At 47.0% G+C, this 18,831-nt stretch overlaps 2 protein-coding genes across 2 annotated transcripts in view; both read left to right on the top strand.

Moving 5' to 3' along the window:
- The window catches only part of LOC138951045 (uncharacterized), a 511,167-nt gene that overhangs the window by 32,410 nt on the left and 459,926 nt on the right, over positions 1 to 18,831 (top strand). The gene's annotated exons all lie outside the window — the stretch shown is intronic.
- The window catches only part of LOC138951046 (dymeclin-like), a 40,209-nt gene that overhangs the window by 6,098 nt on the left and 15,280 nt on the right, over positions 1 to 18,831 (top strand). Inside the window, exons 4-6 of the mRNA XM_070322728.1 lie at positions 9,118 to 9,211; positions 10,016 to 10,141; positions 10,803 to 10,933. Coding sequence (XP_070178829.1) covers positions 9,118 to 9,211; positions 10,016 to 10,141; positions 10,803 to 10,933 — 351 coding nt within the window. The remainder of the gene's footprint in view (positions 1 to 9,117; positions 9,212 to 10,015; positions 10,142 to 10,802; positions 10,934 to 18,831) is intronic.

Here is an 18,831-nt window from a genome sequence, read left to right as displayed (position 1 = left end):
TTTCGATGAGGTGTTCGCTCAAGATAAGCATTGTTTACATGAAATGACTGTTTGATTTATATCAGTGTAACATCTTGATCTTACTCTAGCTAAGGATGCGCAGTAGCGATGCGCAGAAAAATATGGGCATATTTTTTTAAGGGCTTATTTTTTTATGGGCATATTTTTTTAAGGGCTTATTTTTTTATGGTCATAACAGAAATAAGGCCTTATTTCGGTAAGGCCTTAACAGAAATAAGGCCTTATTTCATTATACCCTTATTTCCTTATGGCTGTAAATATTTAAGGCCTTATTTCTAAAATAAGGCCTTATTTATAGAAATAAGGGCTTATTTTGAAAAATATGGGCATATTTTCAAAAATATGGGCATATTTTTTTAAGGGCTTATTTTTTGGATTTTTGACCCTTTGTGCCAAGGATACATTGGCTGCTGTGAGTGTGGGATTTTGTTAGAGATATGTTGAAGACTAGCACATTGGCCGCTGTGAGTGTGGGATTTTGTTAGAGATATGTTGAAGACTAGCACATTGGCTGCTGTGAGTGTGGGATTTTGTTAGAGATATGTTGAAGACTAGCACATTGGCTGCTGTGAGTGTGGGATTTTGTTAGAGATATGTTGAAGACTAGCACATTGGCTGCTGTGAGTGTGGGATTGTGTTAGAGATATGTTGAAGACTAGCACATTGGCTGCTGTGAGTGTGAAGTCAAGGTGAGCACAAAGAATTCCAGATGTCATCGTTCACACATGCAGGGATGGCCTCATGGGCGAGTAACCGCAAGAGTAGTCACTAGCCTGTCAGAAAAGTCACTAGCCAGTTACATACCACACATGAAAATTATGACACAGAGATGATATGATTGACTGTCAGGTTTGTTTTACATGCAAAAGAGCGGTGATACTATCGACAGCTGGACTGTGAGGCCAGCGATGAGTAGTCTTTCCCAGCTGGCATCTTCTCTGGCTTTTTTGGTTTTGTTTTTGGTACTCTTCATTGCGCTATTTGTACTCAAGCTGCGAGGAATCTATGTTTTGCGGGACTTTATGTTTACCAGTTTGAGCAATGTTGTTTCAGTCAAAAATCCGGTCTTGCTGTGTTCTTAGAAATCTTGTACAAAATAGAACAAACCATCGTCTCCCAATTGAACTTGGACCACTCGCCAGTGTTCTTTACAGGGTTGATCTGTTCTCATAATTATACTGTTTGGTTTTCTCCTTCCTTTCGACATCAGACTTATTAAGTGATTTTTTTTATGCTGGTTCACCTGATGACAGACACATGTTGAATTCAGTAGTGAAAGTACAAACAGCCCAGCCTCAGTGCAAACAATAAAATGCCAGAAGAGCATCCAAAATAGGAGCCTCATTCTCGTTTCCCTATAGCATTGTCTCAAAACGAAAGTGATAAGAGTTGTCCGTCCCTGACATAGCCCGCGGCGCTGTCAGCGGGTAGTTCCGGTTGTTTTGTTTACGTCCCAAATGGCTGAACGAGAGAGGAAGATTAGTGGTGGAGGGAAACGTTACTGTGTCTGCTGTTCAAACTACGCGGGTAAAGACGTTGAAGGGCGGATTGTCATGCGGTTCGATTTTGGAAACACAAACTGGAACTACCTGCTGTTCCAGGGGCGCAACTCTGTCCGGCTATCGCGTTAGTTTCGAGACAGTGCTATAACATGCCAGCATTTTTGCAGACGACAGAAATTTTTGCATTGTAAAATGTTTGAATAACTTTAAAACTCGATAGTACAACTGAATATTGTTTTGCATTTCACCAGAATGTTCACTGGCCAGCCGGGCCAGCTGCCAGACGGTTTCTACATTTTATATTTGCCCCTGGTGACCAGGCGGACAATTTGGCCATCCCTGCAGTGCTCATAACGCTAAAGTGTTGATATACTCTCTTTAGAAAACTCATTAGACCAGAATCTTAAACAGAATGAGGCAGAGCGATGTAAGATATCAAATAACCAAAGGGAAGTAATCGCTCTTTAGGCATACAACATGTGTAATAGAGTAAGCGAGAGTTGTACGGAACCTTTACTCCTGGCACCTGAGAGAATAACTAGCATTGAAATGAACAAGCGACTTTCAGAGGATGAAAGATTACACATGTCGTATGCATAAAGAGCGATTACTTCCCTTTGGTTATTTGATTATCATTAGACCAGAGTTGAAAATCAAAAAAAGAGTATCAACATTTTGCTTGTTTAATACTCACAAAGCAAACTGTTCTGCGTTTGAATTTGAATGATCGCGCTTTGCCGTCTGTAAAAGTTGCTTTTTGTCTTGCCGTCTGTAAAAGTTGCTTTTTGTCTTGCCGTCTGTAAAAGTTGCTTTTTGTCTTGCCGTCTGTAAAAGTTGCTTTTTGTCTTGCCATCTGTAAAAGTTGCTTTTTGTCTTGCCATCTGTAAAAGTTGCTTTTTGTCTTGTCGTCTGTAAAAGTTGCTTTTTGTCTTGCCATCTGTAAAAGTTGCTTTTTGTTTTGCCATCTGTAAAAGTTGCTTTTTGTTTTGCCATCTGTAAAAGTTGCTTTTTGTCTTGCCATCTGTAAAAGTTGCTTTTTGTCTTGCCATCTGTAAAAGTTGCTTTTTGTTTTGCCATCTGTAAAAGTTGCTTTTTGTTTTGCCATCTGTAAAAGTTGCTTATAATTACATATTCTTACGCCGAATCACATAATTTGCATTGACCCACTTCGATGCTTAGGTTATGATAAAAGCTACCCCGTCTAGGTATAAGGGGAGCAACCCCAACTAAAAAAGTGACTGCACCAGACTGACTGACACCCTGGGTTACGTCCCATGTAGCCTACTACGTCATCAATGGTGCTGGTCACGCGATACCCCTTCAATCGACTACTATCACTCAAGGGTGACGGTTGTGTTCGCTTTTGCTCTGGCTGGTTTTGTGTCTACGGCACCTACCGGCCTCGGCCCCCGTCTACTTCTTGCTGGCTTGCAGCTGGTGAGATCGTTCATTTTTTCTTGTATGTTTATTGTTTCTGCTGTGGATTTCGCATGTCCGTTGGACTCTGAAGTTTTCAGCAGTTGTTTGGCTTCCTCACGGTCGCCATTTGCATTAGCACGTTGTCGGGCTTCTGTTGTTTTAGCCGTGTTCGGTCTATTAACGCTGTCGTAGCTTGCTTTGTAGCTGCCGTCGGTAGCTTTTACGTACGTGCTTATCTATTGCTTGCTTGCTTCTGAAATGTTTGTGTCTGTACGGACTTTATTATTTTCAGACTTGTGGCTTCCTCCTTGGTCGCCATTTTTAGCTAGCATGTTGTTGTTATGTTGATTTTTCGTCCGTTCTCGGACGCTTAACTCTTCGTATAGCTAGTTGTTTAGCTGCCTTTGGTAGCTCCTAAACTGGTTTTAGCTGCCCTCTTTGCTGGCTTCTGAAAGGTTGGCGTCCTTTCGGACTTTGCTAGTTTCAGTTGTTTGATTATTTTTCTCTCGGTGCTTACATGGCCGTTAATGAGAATTAGAGGGAGCTAAGGCCGAGGGTTAGGGCTTGGGCCCTGCTAAGCTCTATCCCTCAGCAGCCTCTTATTTTGAAGAACTCCGTTGTTGTTCATGTTGGCACAATTTTAGGCAATTTTTTACGTTGTTCTGTGCCGTTTTTTATGTTACGGACGATTGGCCGTCTGGCTCTCTGCCGTCCGTTTTGGCCTCTAAGGCTGTCGTTTTACGTCTGTTTCGGCTCCAGAGTCTAGGGCTCTGGGGTCTGCACTTATCTTTTGCTTATTTCCAGAAATAGATTCCCTCGTTCGCGAGGTTTGCCGCGGCGGACTTCGTCGCCAGCTCTGCCCCCCGCCTGGGGGTTAGGCGACGTTCTCTCCTTCAGACGCTGGGTCTTCTCCGGACCAGGCTGCTGTCCACCGCGATGTTTCTGGACGGTCCCTTGGGGATCTTCTTCTCCTCTTCCTGGCCGGCATTTGTTGCCTTCCGCTTGCGGTAGCGCAACAGTGCATGTCCCTCCGGGGATCCGGCCACTTCAAGGTTGGTGTCTGCAGCAGCCGTTTACGGCAGCTGCACTTCCGGTTTCCGGAATCGGATGTTCTCCTGCTAGTGAGCGACTTGCGTTCACGTCGGGTCAGAACCTCTCCGTACTCCAGCAGTCGGTTCCGACAGCTGGGCTTCCTGCTTTGGCAGGAAGTAGGGGTTCACCGTCTAGTGAGCGACTTGCGTTCACGTCCGGACCGAACCCCGCCTTACACCAGCAGTTGTACGCGACAGCTGGGCTTCCGGCTCCGGCCGGAAGCAGTGGTTCTTCCGCTCGTGCGCAGCCTGCTGTCACGTCCGGTGCGTCCCACATCTTACGTCAGCAGTCGTCCGCGACAGCTGCTTCCGGCTCAGGCCGGAAGTAAAAGGCTCACTGGCTAGTGTTCGGACTACGTTCACGTCCGGTTTGAGCCTTGCCTTACGTCAGCAGTCGTCCGCGGCAGCTGCGCTTCCGGTTCCGGCCGGGAGTGTAGGTTCACCGGTAGTGCACAGGCTGCTGTCACGTCCGGTTTGGGCCTTACCCTACGTCAGCAGTCGTCAACGTCAGCTGGGCTTCCGGTTCCGGCCGGAAGTGTAGGTTCACTGGTTAGTGCTCAGGTTGCTGTCACTTCTGGTTCGAGCCTTTACCTACTTCAGCAGTTGTCCGCGACAGCGCCGCTTCTGGTTACGGCCGGAAGCGTAGGTTCACTGGTTAGTGTACAGACTGCTGTCACGTCCGGTTTCGAGCCTTGCCCTACGGCAGCAGTCGTACGCGACGGCTGTGCTTCCAGTTCCGGCTGGAGGTATCGGTTCACTGGTTAGTGCACAGGCTACTGGCACGTTCAGTTCGAACCTTGCCTTACGGCGGTGGTCGTACGCGACCTCTGCGCTTCTGGCTCCGGCCGGAAGTGGGGGCTCACTGGATAGTGGACCTGCTATGGTCCCATCTGGTTTGAGTCTGGTTTTTTCGTCAGCAGTGCCCTTTGGGCTTGCAGGCTCCCTGCCTCAGGCGGATTAGCAGCTACCACACACTTCGGTAGTGGGTTCTGCCGTTCTCCTCACTTCCTGTGCCTTTGGTCTTCGACGCCTCTCATCCTCCTCTTAGTCAGGGGTGAAGTTTGGCCGTTGACCTGCAGGAAAGGGGCTTCAGGCTCCGGCCTTCCCAGCTTCGGGACATTAGCGGCTCAGAGGAGGTTGCCTTTGCCCAAGATGTCCCGGAATTTGCTGTCGTCTTTTGCCCCTCTGCGTGCACCTTTGCCGGTCACGCCGGAACTTCTTCTTTGGGGAACGTTTCGAGTCCCCTGCTCTCTGAGCAGACTCTCTTCCCCTCTGAGGAAGTGGGCAGACAGCTTTTGGAACTTGCTTCCATCTCGGAGACACTCCTTTACGGAGTTCTTTGCGCCCTTTACTCTCAGTTTAGAGCAGGACGCAGGGGATGCTTTCTCCACCTTTGCTAGGGCGAATTTAGAACGGAGAAGGCCTTCCTCTCTGCACAATGCCCATACGGTCATGTACAGACGGGACTTGTTCCTCGCCCATTCCTAGTTTGTGAGGAATCAATGAGACACCCTTAGTTCTTCACCCTTGGTGGATGGGTCTCTCTTCGGCCTCCTGGCCTCTAAGGCCTCCTGGCCTTCAAGTCCTCCTGGTCTCTGAAGCCTCCTGGTCTCTTAGGCCTCCTGGCCCCCAAGGCCTCCTGGCCTCCAAGGCCTCCTGGCCTCCTAGGCCTCCTGGCCTCTAAGGCCTCCTGGTCTCCAAGGCCTCCATGGCCTCCAAGGCCTCCTGGCCTCCAAGGCCTCCTGGCCTCTTAGGCCTCCTGGCCTCTAAGGTCTCCTGGCTTCCAAGGCCTCCTGGCCTCCTGGTCTCCAAGGCCTCCTGGCCTCCATGGCCTCCTGGCCTCTAAGGCCTCCTGGTCTCCAAGGCCTCCATGGCCTCCTGGCCTCCAAGGCCTCCTGACCTCCTAGGCCTCCTGGCCTCTGAGGTCTCCTGGCTTCCAAGGCCTCCTGGCCTCCTGGTCTCCAAGGCCTCCTGGCCTCCATGGCCTCCGGGCCTCTAAGGCCTCCTGGTCTCTAAGGTCTCCTGGCTTCCAAGGCCTCCCTGGCCTCCTGGCCTCCAAGGAGATAAAGATGTGTAGGGACCTTCAGGTCTCTTCTTTTGCTCTTCAAGCTTTGAAGCAGCAAAACGGGCTCTACCTAAGCAGACTCAGCTTTTTCAGGCTAAGTCCTCAGCTCAGGTTTATCCGGAGAGGTTCTTCCTTTCACAGACGTCTTAGTCTGTGTTTTTTGGGAACAACATCCGGCATTAGGGCATCCGGGTTTTTCAGCCTCGGCTGGTACAACAGCCATTTCTTCCGTTGGTGGTGGTGGTTGTTGTTTGCTCTTTTGGACTCGGTCCTTGTGGGTCTTTCGCCGATTTAGACTCTGTCTTTCTCTAGCGATCGGACTTGTTCTGGTGTTTCGTCCAAACTTAAGGTTTACTTGAGTTGGCCTCGGAAGTTACATTCAGATTTTACTGAGTTTGCATTGGTTTTAGCAATGCATGGTGAGGGGTCATTCTTGTGGCCTATCACTTTTCTCAGCTTTATTGGCTAACCCTCCCCTTTCGGTGGAGGTCTAGTTAATTTCCTGGTTTCTTGGTGCGGGCTTTCAGCCCAGCATCTTTGATGGCAGGTCTACGGGCGTTCCGGCTCTCAGCCTTAGCTCGTGTAATAGTCTCCTGCCTGGCATGGGCGACTACGGTCTCCGTGTCTCTAGAATTTGTGTCTTCCTCTTCTCCCTCATCCTGCCATGAGGCGAGTCGGGTCGACTTCCGGTGGGGTGGGTTGCCTGTTAAGGTCACCCTTCTACCACTTGCATCTATTACGGACTCTTGCCTGTTGTGTTCCGTGTCTGATTCTCGGTTCTGAGGTATCAGACGTGTTTGGTTTTTCAGCCAGACTCAGGAATTTTCTGGGCTCGGTCGGCCGCGAAATTTACTTCGGGCCCTTCTTCTTGAGAACTCTCGTTCAGGGAGTCTTAAGGCTGGTTAGCTTCACAGTTTTCTGTTTTTCCTTTCCAGTCTCGTTTCTGTTTTGGGTTTTTGATTTTCTTTCATTTACCTACAAGCAGACTGCTTTGTGATCACTCTGACTTTAGTCATTTCGGTTAGAGTCACCGGTCACATCAGGCTTTGGCCACCGCGTTCTGCGCTCTGCTGGCGGCTTACACTTTTCGTAGGCCGCTTCTTCCTCTGTTTACCTCCCTCTGTGCTTCTGCATGGACTGGTAGTGGACTTCTGGTGACCGTCTCTTCTGAGTTGTTTCTTTGAGTTTGACTCTGGTTTTTTGTACTCAGACGTCTCTCTCTCTTTCTAGGAAACAGGTCACTCCTCTCTGGAGCTGACCGTTATCTCTCCGGCCTTTCGGGCCTCTCTCCATGCCAAGGTTTTTTCTTTGGCATGATTGTCTTACGGTCCTGGGGAAGGTTGGTGCTTTTCATTTATGATCGGTCAACCTTACGCTTAGTCGTTTCCAGGGTTTTTGGCATTTCCTTCCAATAGTAAGGGGGGGGGGGGGGGGGGGGGGCAGCTTGTCTGTCCCTCTACTCGGCTCGGGTTATTCAAGACTTGAGCCCCTTTCTGGGCTGTTTTTTATGGTTCAGGAGATGGGAAGAAGTGCTGAGCACAGCTTACGGGCTCGCTGATGCTGTCTTTCGCATTTTTTGCCTGAGCGGCATTGCGACTGTCATTTAGGTTGGTTCTCGGTCCTCGTTCTGTCTTTTGGCAGTGGGCCAGTTCCTGGCAAGGGTTTTAGAGTGAGCTAGATGTTTTCTTTCTCACCGGCTCTTTCCCTGATGTTTGGCAGTGGGCCAGTTTTTTGGCGAGGGATTCTCTTCCCCTCCGCCTTGGCGTAGCTATCGGCTATCTTTCCCCTAGGTTCAGCCCGAGCTCTTTTTCCAGGGCCTGGGCCTCCTCCTCGGCCGTTTTACGGTCTGGGAGGTTGGATGATGTCCTGCACACAGCTTACTGGTGCTCGGCTTTTGTCTTTATCAGTTTAATAGGGAGACATTGCTGCCTTGGGCCTCTTCCTTGGCCGTCTTGCGGTCCTACAGAATGAGCGAAGTTTGGAATACAGCTTATTGGCGATCAGACGATGTATTCATCGGCTTTTATCTGAGAGACATTGCTTCGCTCTGTAACGATGGATCAAGGTCCCTGCCTGCCTTGGTGGCAGCGGGCCAGTGCATTTCCAGAAATTGATGGTGAGTTTGAACTTTTTTGGATCTTACCCACCGCCTGGTTGGAGTTATCTGCAAATTATGTGATTCGGCGTAAGAATATGTAATTATAATCGAAAATTTTTATCTAAATTTTGATTTGATTAATATACTTACCCGAATCACATAAGTAATTCCCTCCCGCCTGCCCCGCTCGATATTTTTAGTATGCTATTAGTCGATTGAAGGGGTATCGCGTGACCAGCACCATTGATGACGTAGTAGGCTACATGGGACGTAACCCAGGGTGTCAGTCAGTCTGGTGCAGTCACTTTTTTAGTTGGGGTTGCTCCCCTTATACCTAGACGGGGTAGCTTTTATCATAACCTAAGCATCGAAGTGGGTCAATGCAAATCATGTGATTCGGGTAAGTATATTAATCAAATCAAAATTTTCGATTTTTGTCTTGCCATCTGTAAAAGTTGCTTTTTGTCTTGCCATCTGTAAAAGTTGCTTTTTGTTTTGCCATCTGTAAAAGTTGCTTTTTGTTTTGCCATCTGTAAAAGTTGCTTTTTGTTTTGCCATCTGTAAAAGTTGCTTTTTGTCTTGTCGTCTGTAAAAGTTGCTTTTTGTCTTGCCATCTGTAAAAGTTGCTTTTTGTCTTGTCGTCTGTAAAAGTTGCTTTTTGTCTTGCCATCTGTAAAAGTTGCTTTTTGTTTTGCCGTCTGTAAAAGTTGCTTTTTGTCTTGCCATCTGTAAAAGTTGCTTTTTGTTTTGCCATCTGTAAAAGTTGCTTTTTGTCTTGCCATCTGTAAAAGTTGCTTTTTGTCTTGTCGTCTGTAAAAGTTGCTTTTTGTCTTGTCGTCTGTAAAAGTTGCTTTTTGTCGTAGCAAGACGGGAATTTGTTTGCTGGTTTGTTTCTTTCTTTCAATATCTTGTCGTTTTTAGGCACCCCTGCGGACGACACAGACGACGAGATCGGGGCGCACATAGAGAAGTTTATCACGGCACTGGTTGAGCTCCTGGTGGACGTTCCAGTGTTGTAAGAACGCTCGTTTTACTGCTCTTGTTATTTTTATTTTTATTTTTTATATGGGAGATTTATATAGCGCTTGACGTTCTCTAAGCGCTTTACATATTAATTTCTGACCGTGTGAGATAGAATTTTTTTACACGCATTCACATCGGCCAGTAAATCTCAAGCCATTACGGCGAATATTTACTTTTCACGGCCTATTATTCCAAGTCACACACAAAGAAACATAACGCTCCCTCTCTTGTGAAATCCATGTTTCTGCTACTATCACCCTGGTAGAGTTTGCTCTCAAACATCAAAGGGAGCTTACTATTGTTTTAGTTCCAAAACCTTAAAAATTGAGATACGAGGTTCGTGAATTACAGCGACGATATGCAGAAGAACAACAATTAATGCGCGTGAGAGCGATAAATAAAAGACCAAAAAATACTGTTCTGAAATATGAACGAAGAATATGATGCAAATAGCAGCAACGTTTCTAGCCTAGGGTCTTCTTCAATCACATTAACAAAGTAGAAAAAAAGAAAAAGGACAGAAAGAGGAACTACAGATGCAACAATTCAACAACCAAAACTAATGGATCAATGAGCAAGGGAGGCTATTCATGACATGAAATGTCCATGACTGTTTGTGTGTTGTTGTGGGTTTTTGTTTTTTTAAGATTCACAATATGAGCATATCTTGTAACTGTGGGTGTATGTGTATTAATGTGTTGTGTTTGTAGTCTTGAAATTGACAATGTGAGGATATCTGGTGACTGTGGGTGTATGTGTGAGTGTGTCTTGATGTGTAACAATGTTTGATGTGCAGGAATTTCACGTACGCGCTGCACCTGGAGAGCCTCAACATGCTGCTGGTGCTGCTGTCCATCCAGATGTTTCAACCCCAGCCCGCCACGCAGTTCAAACTCTACAACTACCTCATGCACGGAAAGTGGTGAGTGTCCCCCCCCCCCCCTTCTCCCTGCTGTAGACTCACACACACACACACACAGCCCCCCGCACAGTTCAAACTCTACCACTACCTCATGATTGGCAAGTGGTGAGTGCCCCCCGCCCCCCCCCCCCTCCCTGCTGTACATTCACACACATACACACACACACACACATACACATACACACACACAGCAAGTGATGAGTGCTCTCCCCTTCTACATGCATACACACACACACTTACTGTCTGTCTGTGTACTTGTCTATGTCTGTGTGTGCTTAGATCACTCAGTAGGTCTATTTGTGGTCCAGTGGTCCACAGCTTCCATGTGGCATGTATATTTTGAAAGTGGACCAAGTTTTGCTACTCTGCTCATTCAGCACATATCATTTCATATCTCCATTTTCTTGATTTTGGTTTATGAATCGTACAGTGTGAATCGTTACTCTGTAGTGCTGGTCTATCGTCCGTCATCTTTTTTTCTGCTTTATTCATGTGCCTGAGGAAGACCTTAGTGGTCAAAACGTTGATGTTTGTTTCGTCTTCTTTGTTCCCATATGTGTACAGTATTGGTTGTTCTTTTTATCTATTTTGTCCATGTTGTATGAAGTGCTAGCGCTGTGTTTATTCAGTGCAATCAAGTGTAACTGTTGTGTGTGTTCAGTGCAATCCACGCCCCCCTGCTGGTGAAGGTGTTACTGTGGAACTACATCAATCAGGAGAAGTGTCCCGCTGAGCTCTTCAAGAACAACGAGGAGGCTGGACTTCTCTCGTCCGTCACCAACGCTGTGGCCTGTAAGTCTGGGGCATAGTGCAGCTGTACCTTTCCATGTGTGGCAGAGTACAGTTGCACATTTAAGTTTGTGGCAGAATACGGCTGCAACTTTAAATTTGTGGCATAGTTTAGCTGCGCTTCTAAATTTGTGGCAAAGCATAGCTGTACCTTTCCATGTGTGGCAGAGTACAGCTGCACCTTTAAATTTGTGACACAGTACAGCTGCACTTGTATATCTTTTGTAAAATTCCAGAAACAGACACACTGCCAACATTCCCAAATTCTGAATCAAAACACAAGAGTGGTAGGTTCTTGGAACGTTTAATTTATGACAAAACAAAATCTCACTTTAACTGTGGTCTTTTAAGTGGACATATGAATACTTATACGGCCACACAACAAATTTTGGTTTAGGGTAGACCTTATTTTTTCCCGCCAACCCTAAAACTTTTTTTTTTTAAAGCACTAACTTTTGGCACATTTTGCGGACCATACCGAGACAAAGGGAAGTAACCTCCTTTAAACTCGATTAAATACATCTTTAAAAAAAAGTTTTTTTTTGTTTTTGTTTTTAAAGCTTACCTACCGAACCTATCTTTTTTGGTCACATAAACCTAAACAAACATATATTTTTATTTGGCCTAATACAGAAAATAAACTTATCTGACAAATTGTCCAGAAGCTGGTTCGTAAGACACAAGCGAGACTGAGACAATACATTTTTGATTTTTTTCTCTGCGCACAGCCAGCCTGTGGTCGGTGATGACGCTGGTTGGTAAGACACAAGCGAGACTGAGACAATACATTTTTGATTTGTTCTCTGCGCACAGCCAGCCTGTGGTCGGTGATGACGCTGGTTGGTAAGACACAAGCGAGACTGAGACAATACATTTTTGATTAAATTACATATCTTACCCAACTCACATATAGCAATTAACTCTAGTTCAGTGCTGGTAACGCTGTACGCATCCCCTTGGTAACAAGGGAAGCCCCTCTAAAAAAAGAGTGACCAATACCCATAAGGCCATATTAATACATACTTCCGACTTCCGTATGCGCGCGCATACACCGCCATATGCATCATTCCATACTCAGCGAGCAGTGGGACTGGTCGTGTTTTTGTACGCTCTGGCTGTGTTCAGCCATCTGTCACTTCGTCTACGGACTTGGTCACTTACCTCTTGGTATCTTCTTGCTTGTCTTATCGTCTCTACATGTTGAGGTGAGATCTTTCTGTTTTTTGCTTGTGTTTGTGGGCGTTTTTGACCTTAAATTGAACTTGTGAAATTTTCTTGTTTACAAAATTTTTCGTGAGTTGTTTTTGGTCATGGCGGTTAACGCCAAGAAGCGGCAGTCGTCTAACGAGTAACTGCTGGTTCTCCGCCGACAAAGTAAACACCTGGGAAAGCAAAGGCTTCCGGACAGGTTTGTGTTTCGGTTCATGTACTGTCTTTGCAAAAAATATCGATGTTTTGGTCGTCATGCCTCCTACTCCGTTTTTGGCGGCTAAACCTTTAGACAAGGTTTCTCCTGTGGATAAGCCCGCTTAGGCTTCCTTGGTTTATGTGTTTCCCGGTCTTGCGTCTGCGGACGTGGCGACATTGTTGCTCTCTTTAAGTTCACAGGTTTCTTCCTTGGCGGGGGAGATCGCTTCCACGCGGGCGGAGATGCGTTCGCTTCCGGTGTGACGGGGGTTTCGTCTCTTGCCAACGTTCGCCTGCGCCGTCTGCTACTGTGGCTCAGGCTGATGTTCATGCGGAATGGGATGATGGGACCACGCCTTCGCTTGTGGCCTGTGTTCCGGTTCCCGGTGGTTCACACCAGTTTAAAGGTATGTCTTCTACCCAAGTATCCGGGTTCTCCGGGGAAAGGGTAGAGCGTCTCCAAGAGAAAGTAACTCCGGGCTCTGGCTTTGTGGGTGAAAGTTCCGAAGCTGAGGCTGGCTCTGACTGCATTGGCAGCAGGTCGGTGGCGGTTAGGAACCTTGGAGAGCGAACGGAAGATTTGCGCAACCACCCGCTTCTTTAGAATGCGGTAAGGGTGTGCGTCTTCCGCTTCCGCCCGGGGGGCAGGAAGAGAACAGTATAGCTGGCTCTTTGTTTGACTATGGGAGTCAAGCAGGGGGTCAGCTTCCGGAGGGCACGGGAGTGCCAGTCGGCTGTTCAGAAGACGGTGCTTCCGCAGAGGTGGTTGCACTGAATTCAAATTGCCGTTTAGGCTGTCAAGTGCAGTGGCACTGGGGGCTTAAGCGGCTTCAAGGTACAATAGGATCTTCTGGTGCATGTTTAGGCATCCGGTTGGTTCTGATATTTGCCAATCCGTGGCCGATTTTGCTAACGCTTTTGCGGCTGTGGCTTCCGGTTTCAGGATGGTTTAGCCTTCTGCCGTTAACACTGTGGTGTTGGTAGTTGGCGCTCATCAGTCTTCGGCTTTCGGTTCCGTTGTTGCGGTTCCTCTGCTGTTACTCAGGCTAAATCCACTTCCTTTTCCAGGCTTTCAGCTGGCATGAGGCAGGTGGATGGAATATCCTTTCGGAGTTCCGGCTTTTGGGAAATTTGTTCCAAACCTTTCCCTTTTGGCAAGTGTTGCTTTTTCGGGATTGGTTTCCGGCTCTCATCCTTTTGTAGATGGTTAGTATACCACTGTACAGGATGATGAGGATTTGGAAGACTAAGCTTCTGAGGCAGATGGAGACGCCTCTTTGTTGACTTTCAGCGAAGCTGCCATCTTTGTTTACATGGTTGGCAGAGGTTACTACGCGCTTTTTCCCTGTAGGGTTAGCGGTAGCATTGTCATCTGCCTTTTCTCCTCCATCTTTTTTGGCGTGTCTTGCTCCTTCTTAGGATCAATTTGCGAACTCAATCGATGCTTTTGCCCCATCTCTGCCTTTGTTGGCATCTCAGGGGGAAGCTCATACTTCAGCTTTGCCGCGTTTTGCGCATTTTCAGCTGACCTGAGCCTTTTAAGGGAATCTTAGAACGTTATGTTCTTGGATTCTCTTTTTGGGTCGTTTGGGCTTGTGAAATTTGTTTTTTCACAATTGAGGCTCCTCTGTTACCACTTCCTTTGTGGGCAACGCTCGGCTTAGCTCCTGCGGCGGCGGGGCTTTAGCTTGCGTCATCTGCTCAAGCAGCGCGTCACTCGCTGATCGCTATCCGTAGCCTTCGGTTTACTCCAAGCTTAAGAACGTAGTTTTTTGCGTTTGTTTTTTCTACGGAACCGCCACCGGGTTCCCCGGAATTGGCGAACATCCATCTGGATGTTAATAGCAAGGAGTGACTGTCTCTCTGTCAGAGCAAGGATCTCCTGGCTATGTTTCATTATGGCCGCACTCCTTTACATTTACCGCTTTTTAACAAATCTTGTTTCTGCTCTCTCTCGTGTGCGGTTACGTCCTATCTGGATATTTTTGTGTTCCGTCAGGACGCGGATATGAAGGATGTAGCTTTGCTTTTAGCCTGGGTGTAGGTCTCTTTCAAAAAGGTTTGTTCTTTTGGCGAGACTTTAATCTCTTCTTTTCTTGAAGGTTCCTCTTTGTGAGTTCGCTTTTATGCACAGGGATTCTTCTCTATCCTAAAAAGCTCACTGCAGAAGGAAAGCGCACGGCAGGCCTTGGCTTTTTATTGTTTTCAATTAAAGGCTTCAGGCTCGCCGTTCTCGACTTTATCTTTTGTCTCCTTACCCTCGCGTTCGTGGCAGGGTTCTGTGTCAAATATCCACCTTTCTTCCCCCTGAGGCAAGTTAGCGGTGGGTGTTGGTAGGCACACAAAAGCACGCTTTCTTTCACACTTGTGGCAGTTATGTCAACTGGAAGTTAGCTCTCGGCATCACTCTTCTTTCGCCTTTGTGTTTAACACAGCGGCTGGGGGGATTAGGTTTCCCTCTTTGTGGGGGGAGACACGGGTGCCTCCCTTTTGGTTCTCTTTCATGGTTCGTTTGGTATTTCAGAGCTTCAGGGTTCTGATCTTTTTTCTAAGTCATACGTTTGTTGAGCCGTTTTTGGATCTCTTGGAGATTGTGCAAGCGGCCCTTGATAGAAGTCCTTTACTCCAGGTGTAACTGGGAGTGCATGGCTGGAACACATTAGATGTCTAAGGCTTCTCAGCTTTGATAGGACCCTTTGTGGTCTGTTGGGCGTTAAGCAATAGAACAAAGGGTTGGAACATGTGTTGTTTCAAGCAGACAACTCCACAGGGGGCTTTTCTCATCAAGAAAAGGGGGTCTCTCACTCCCTATCGCTTCCTCACGGAACATGAGAGGTTTTGGTGGTTTTACCATCACGAGATCTTTTTAGCAGCGAAGTACCTTCATGAGAGTCTCTATGACTGGGCGGACTCTCTAAGTCTGTCGGCCAAATGGCCACTTGGAGCAGACTCTCTTTGACCACGTGTTTTTGTTCCTTCGGGGGAATGGGAGAAATTTCTAATATGAGTTTTTGCCTTTTGGTACTATTGCCTTTTGCTTATCTTCGTCGCCCGACTGCCGGGCATGGATATTTATACTCTTGTTTTCTTTGAGCGGCCTGCCGGTCGCACAGTATGGGCCCGTTCTTTCTGGGTTGCCAGACCTCGTTAGGCTGGCAAGAGGGCTCCGGTTTTGCTCACACTCGTTTCTCACGGGTGTCTACTGTAAGGATATTTTTGAGTTGCTCGGGCTCTTCTGCCCGTCAACTCTGGACTGGTACTTGTCTTGTTGTCTGGCTTGGAACAGATGGCTTATGTTTTAACGGATAGAACTCCTCTTCTCTCGGTACAATGAAGGTGGCGAGCCACCTATTTTGGCTTTCCGTTCTTTTTCTCCCACGTCTTTGTTTAAGACATTATGTGATATCAGTTTTACTGAGACAGCTCGGTGCTAATGTTTCTCTTGGTGGCTTTATAACCAGCAAGTTTAAGAGGGCCTACTTTAGGCTTGCTGAAAGCTGATCTTCAGTCCTTTCTTGGACTTTGCTCCTAGTTTTAGGGTTTTTGTGATTGGATTCTTTGACTCTTTTACTTAACTAGCCTTGCTGATCAACACGGAAATCGGCCATGCTTACTCGGGTAGCTTCTGTGAGAAGTGGGAGTAAGTGTTTTTTCTGCTAATTTTGCTATAGACAGATTTTCGGAGAAAGACTGATCTATGGCACTTAGGTTTCTTTTGGGTTTTCTGGCATATAAGCGGAATCTGGAGTTACCAACTTTGATTCACCGTTCAAATCTTAATCACTATTTTGGCTCCCCTAGAGCCATATTTAGCCTTTTGGTCTGTTCGAGTTTTGAAGATTTTTTCTGACTTGCACGGATTGCTTGAGATCATTAAATCTAAGGGCTCTTGTTCTTATCTTTCTGCTTCGTCGCCCTTTAACCTTGAATGGTTATATACGACGTTAAACACTGATTAATTTATATAAAGGAAGAAAGAATGTCTTTCAACTTTGGTAGGGGTAATGACTTGTTGAGGTCAACCTTGCCTAGATGGACTGCCACAGTGTTCAGGTATGCCTTCAAGTGGTGGCAGTAGACAGGGGGGGGGGGGGGGGGGGGGGGGCAGTCAGTCAGTCCTCCCCCTTCGGACAGCACGGACTCATATTCCTTTCTTGAGCATTTTTATGGCTCTTGGAGATTCTGATGTACATTTTTGTACGGTTACAGCCCTCCACAGTTTTCCGTTAAGGACTCTGCACACTAGATCGGAATCTCAGGAACTTCTTTTTATCTCACTCGTTATGGTGCGCTTTAAAGACATCTCGAGAGTAGTGTTAGCCAATTGGGTCTCCACCATAGTTAGTCAAGTTTATGTATGGTGGCAGAGTCAGGCAGGGGATGTCAGGGCAGTTTTGCCCTTTACTACAGCTAGGCCTCACGGGGCAAGAGATTGGGCTTCCACTCTAGCTGTTCTTCGATTTGGTCTCCTGGCAGAACTGAGTTCTTGAGTCGGCTTGCTGGCTTTATTGAAAGGTTTTTCATTGATGTTTATCTCAGAGATGCCTATGCATTGAGATAGGATGTGTTTCTGGGTTACCTGCTCTTTTAGCGGCAGGACAGATTCTCAATTCCTGATTGGGTTAAGTGCCCTCCACCTATAGTAGCAATCTGCTATATGTGAGTTGGGTAAGATATGTAATTTAATTAAAAATTTTAGTAATAAATTTTCATTTGATTAATATACTTACCCAACTCACATCGTTTATTCCCTCCCGCCTCCCCGCTGTGGGGGGTGGATTTCTAAAAAAGGGGAGTGAGTTGGGCTTCGTTTGGAATGATGCATATGGCGGTGTATGCGCGCGCATACGGAAGTCGGAAGTATGTATTAATATGGCCTTATGGGTATTGGTCACTCTTTTTTTAGAGGGGCTTCCCTTGTTACCAAGGGGATGCGTACAGCGTTACCAGCACTGAACTAGAGTTAATTGCTATATGTGAGTTGGGTAAGTATATTAATCAAATGAAAATTTATTACTAAAATTTTTAATTTTTGTTCTCTGCGCACAGCCAGCCTGTGGTTGGTGATGACGCTGGTTGGTAAGACACAAGCGAGACTGAGACAATACATTTTTGATTTTTGTTCTCTGCGCACAGACAGCCTGTGGTCGGTGATGACGCTGGTTGGTAAGACACAAGCGAGACTGAGACAATACATTTTTGATTTTTGTTCTCTGCGCACAGACAGCCTGTGGTCGGTGATGACGCTGGTTGGTAAGACACAAGCGAGACTGAGACAATACATTGTGTTCTCTGCGCACAGCCAGCCTGTGGTCGGTGATGACGCTGGTTGGTAAGACACAAGCGAGACTGAGACAACACATTTTTGATTTTTGTTCTCTGCGCACAGCCAGCCTGTGGTCGGTGATGACGCTGGTTGGTAAGACACAAGCGAGACTGAGACAATACATTGTGTTCTCTGCGCACAGCCAGCCTGTGGTCGGTGATGACGCTGGTTGGTAAGACACAAGCGAGACTGAGACAACACATTTTTGATTTGTTCTCTGCGCACAGCCAGCCTGTGGTCGGTGATGACGCTGGTTGGTAAGACACAAGCGAGACTGAGACAACACATTTTTGATTTTTGTTCTCTGCGCACAGCCAGCCTGTGGTTGGTGATGACGCTGGTTGGTAAGACACAAGCGAGACTGAGACAATACATTTTTCATTTTTGTTCTCTGCGCACAGCCAGCCTGTGGTCGGTGATGACGCTGGTTGGTAAGACACAAGCGAGACTGAGACAACACATTTTTGATTTGTTCTCTGCGCACAGCCAGCCTGTGGTCGGTGATGACGCTGGTTGGTAAGACACAAGCGAGACTGAGACAACACATTTTTGATTTTTGTTCTCTGCACACAGCCAGCCTGTGGTCGGTGATGACGCTGGTTGGTAAGACACAAGCGAGACTGAGACAATACATTGTGTTCTCTGCGCACAGCCAGCCTGTGGTCGGTGATGACGCTGGTTGGTAAGACACAAGCGAGACTGAGACAATACATTGTGTTCTCTGCACACAGCCAGCCTGTGGTCGGTGATGACGCTGGTTGGTAAGACACAAGCGAGACTGAGACAATACATTTTGTTCTCTGCACACAGCCAGCCTGTGGTCGGTGATGACGCTGGTTGGTAAGACACAAGCGAGACTGAGACAATACATTTTGTTCTCTGCGCACAGCCAGCCTGTGGTCGGTGATGACGCTGGTTGGTAAGACACAAGCGAGACTGAGACAACACATTTTGTTCTCTGCACACAGCCAGCCTGTGGTCGGTGATGACGCTGGTTGGTAAGACACAAGCGAGACTGAGACAATACATTTTGTTCTCTGCGCACAGCCAGCCTGTGGTCGGTGATGACGCTGGTTGGTAAGACACAAGCGAGACTGAGACAATACATTGTGTTCTCTGCGCACAGCCAGCCTGTGGTCGGTGATGACGCTGGTTGGTAAGACACAAG

This window comes from Littorina saxatilis, linkage group LG16 (assembly GCF_037325665.1).
Source record: "Littorina saxatilis isolate snail1 linkage group LG16, US_GU_Lsax_2.0, whole genome shotgun sequence".
Lineage (NCBI taxonomy): Eukaryota > Metazoa > Mollusca > Gastropoda > Littorinimorpha > Littorinidae > Littorina > Littorina saxatilis.
This window is presented reverse-complemented; position numbering and strand designations above follow the sequence as displayed.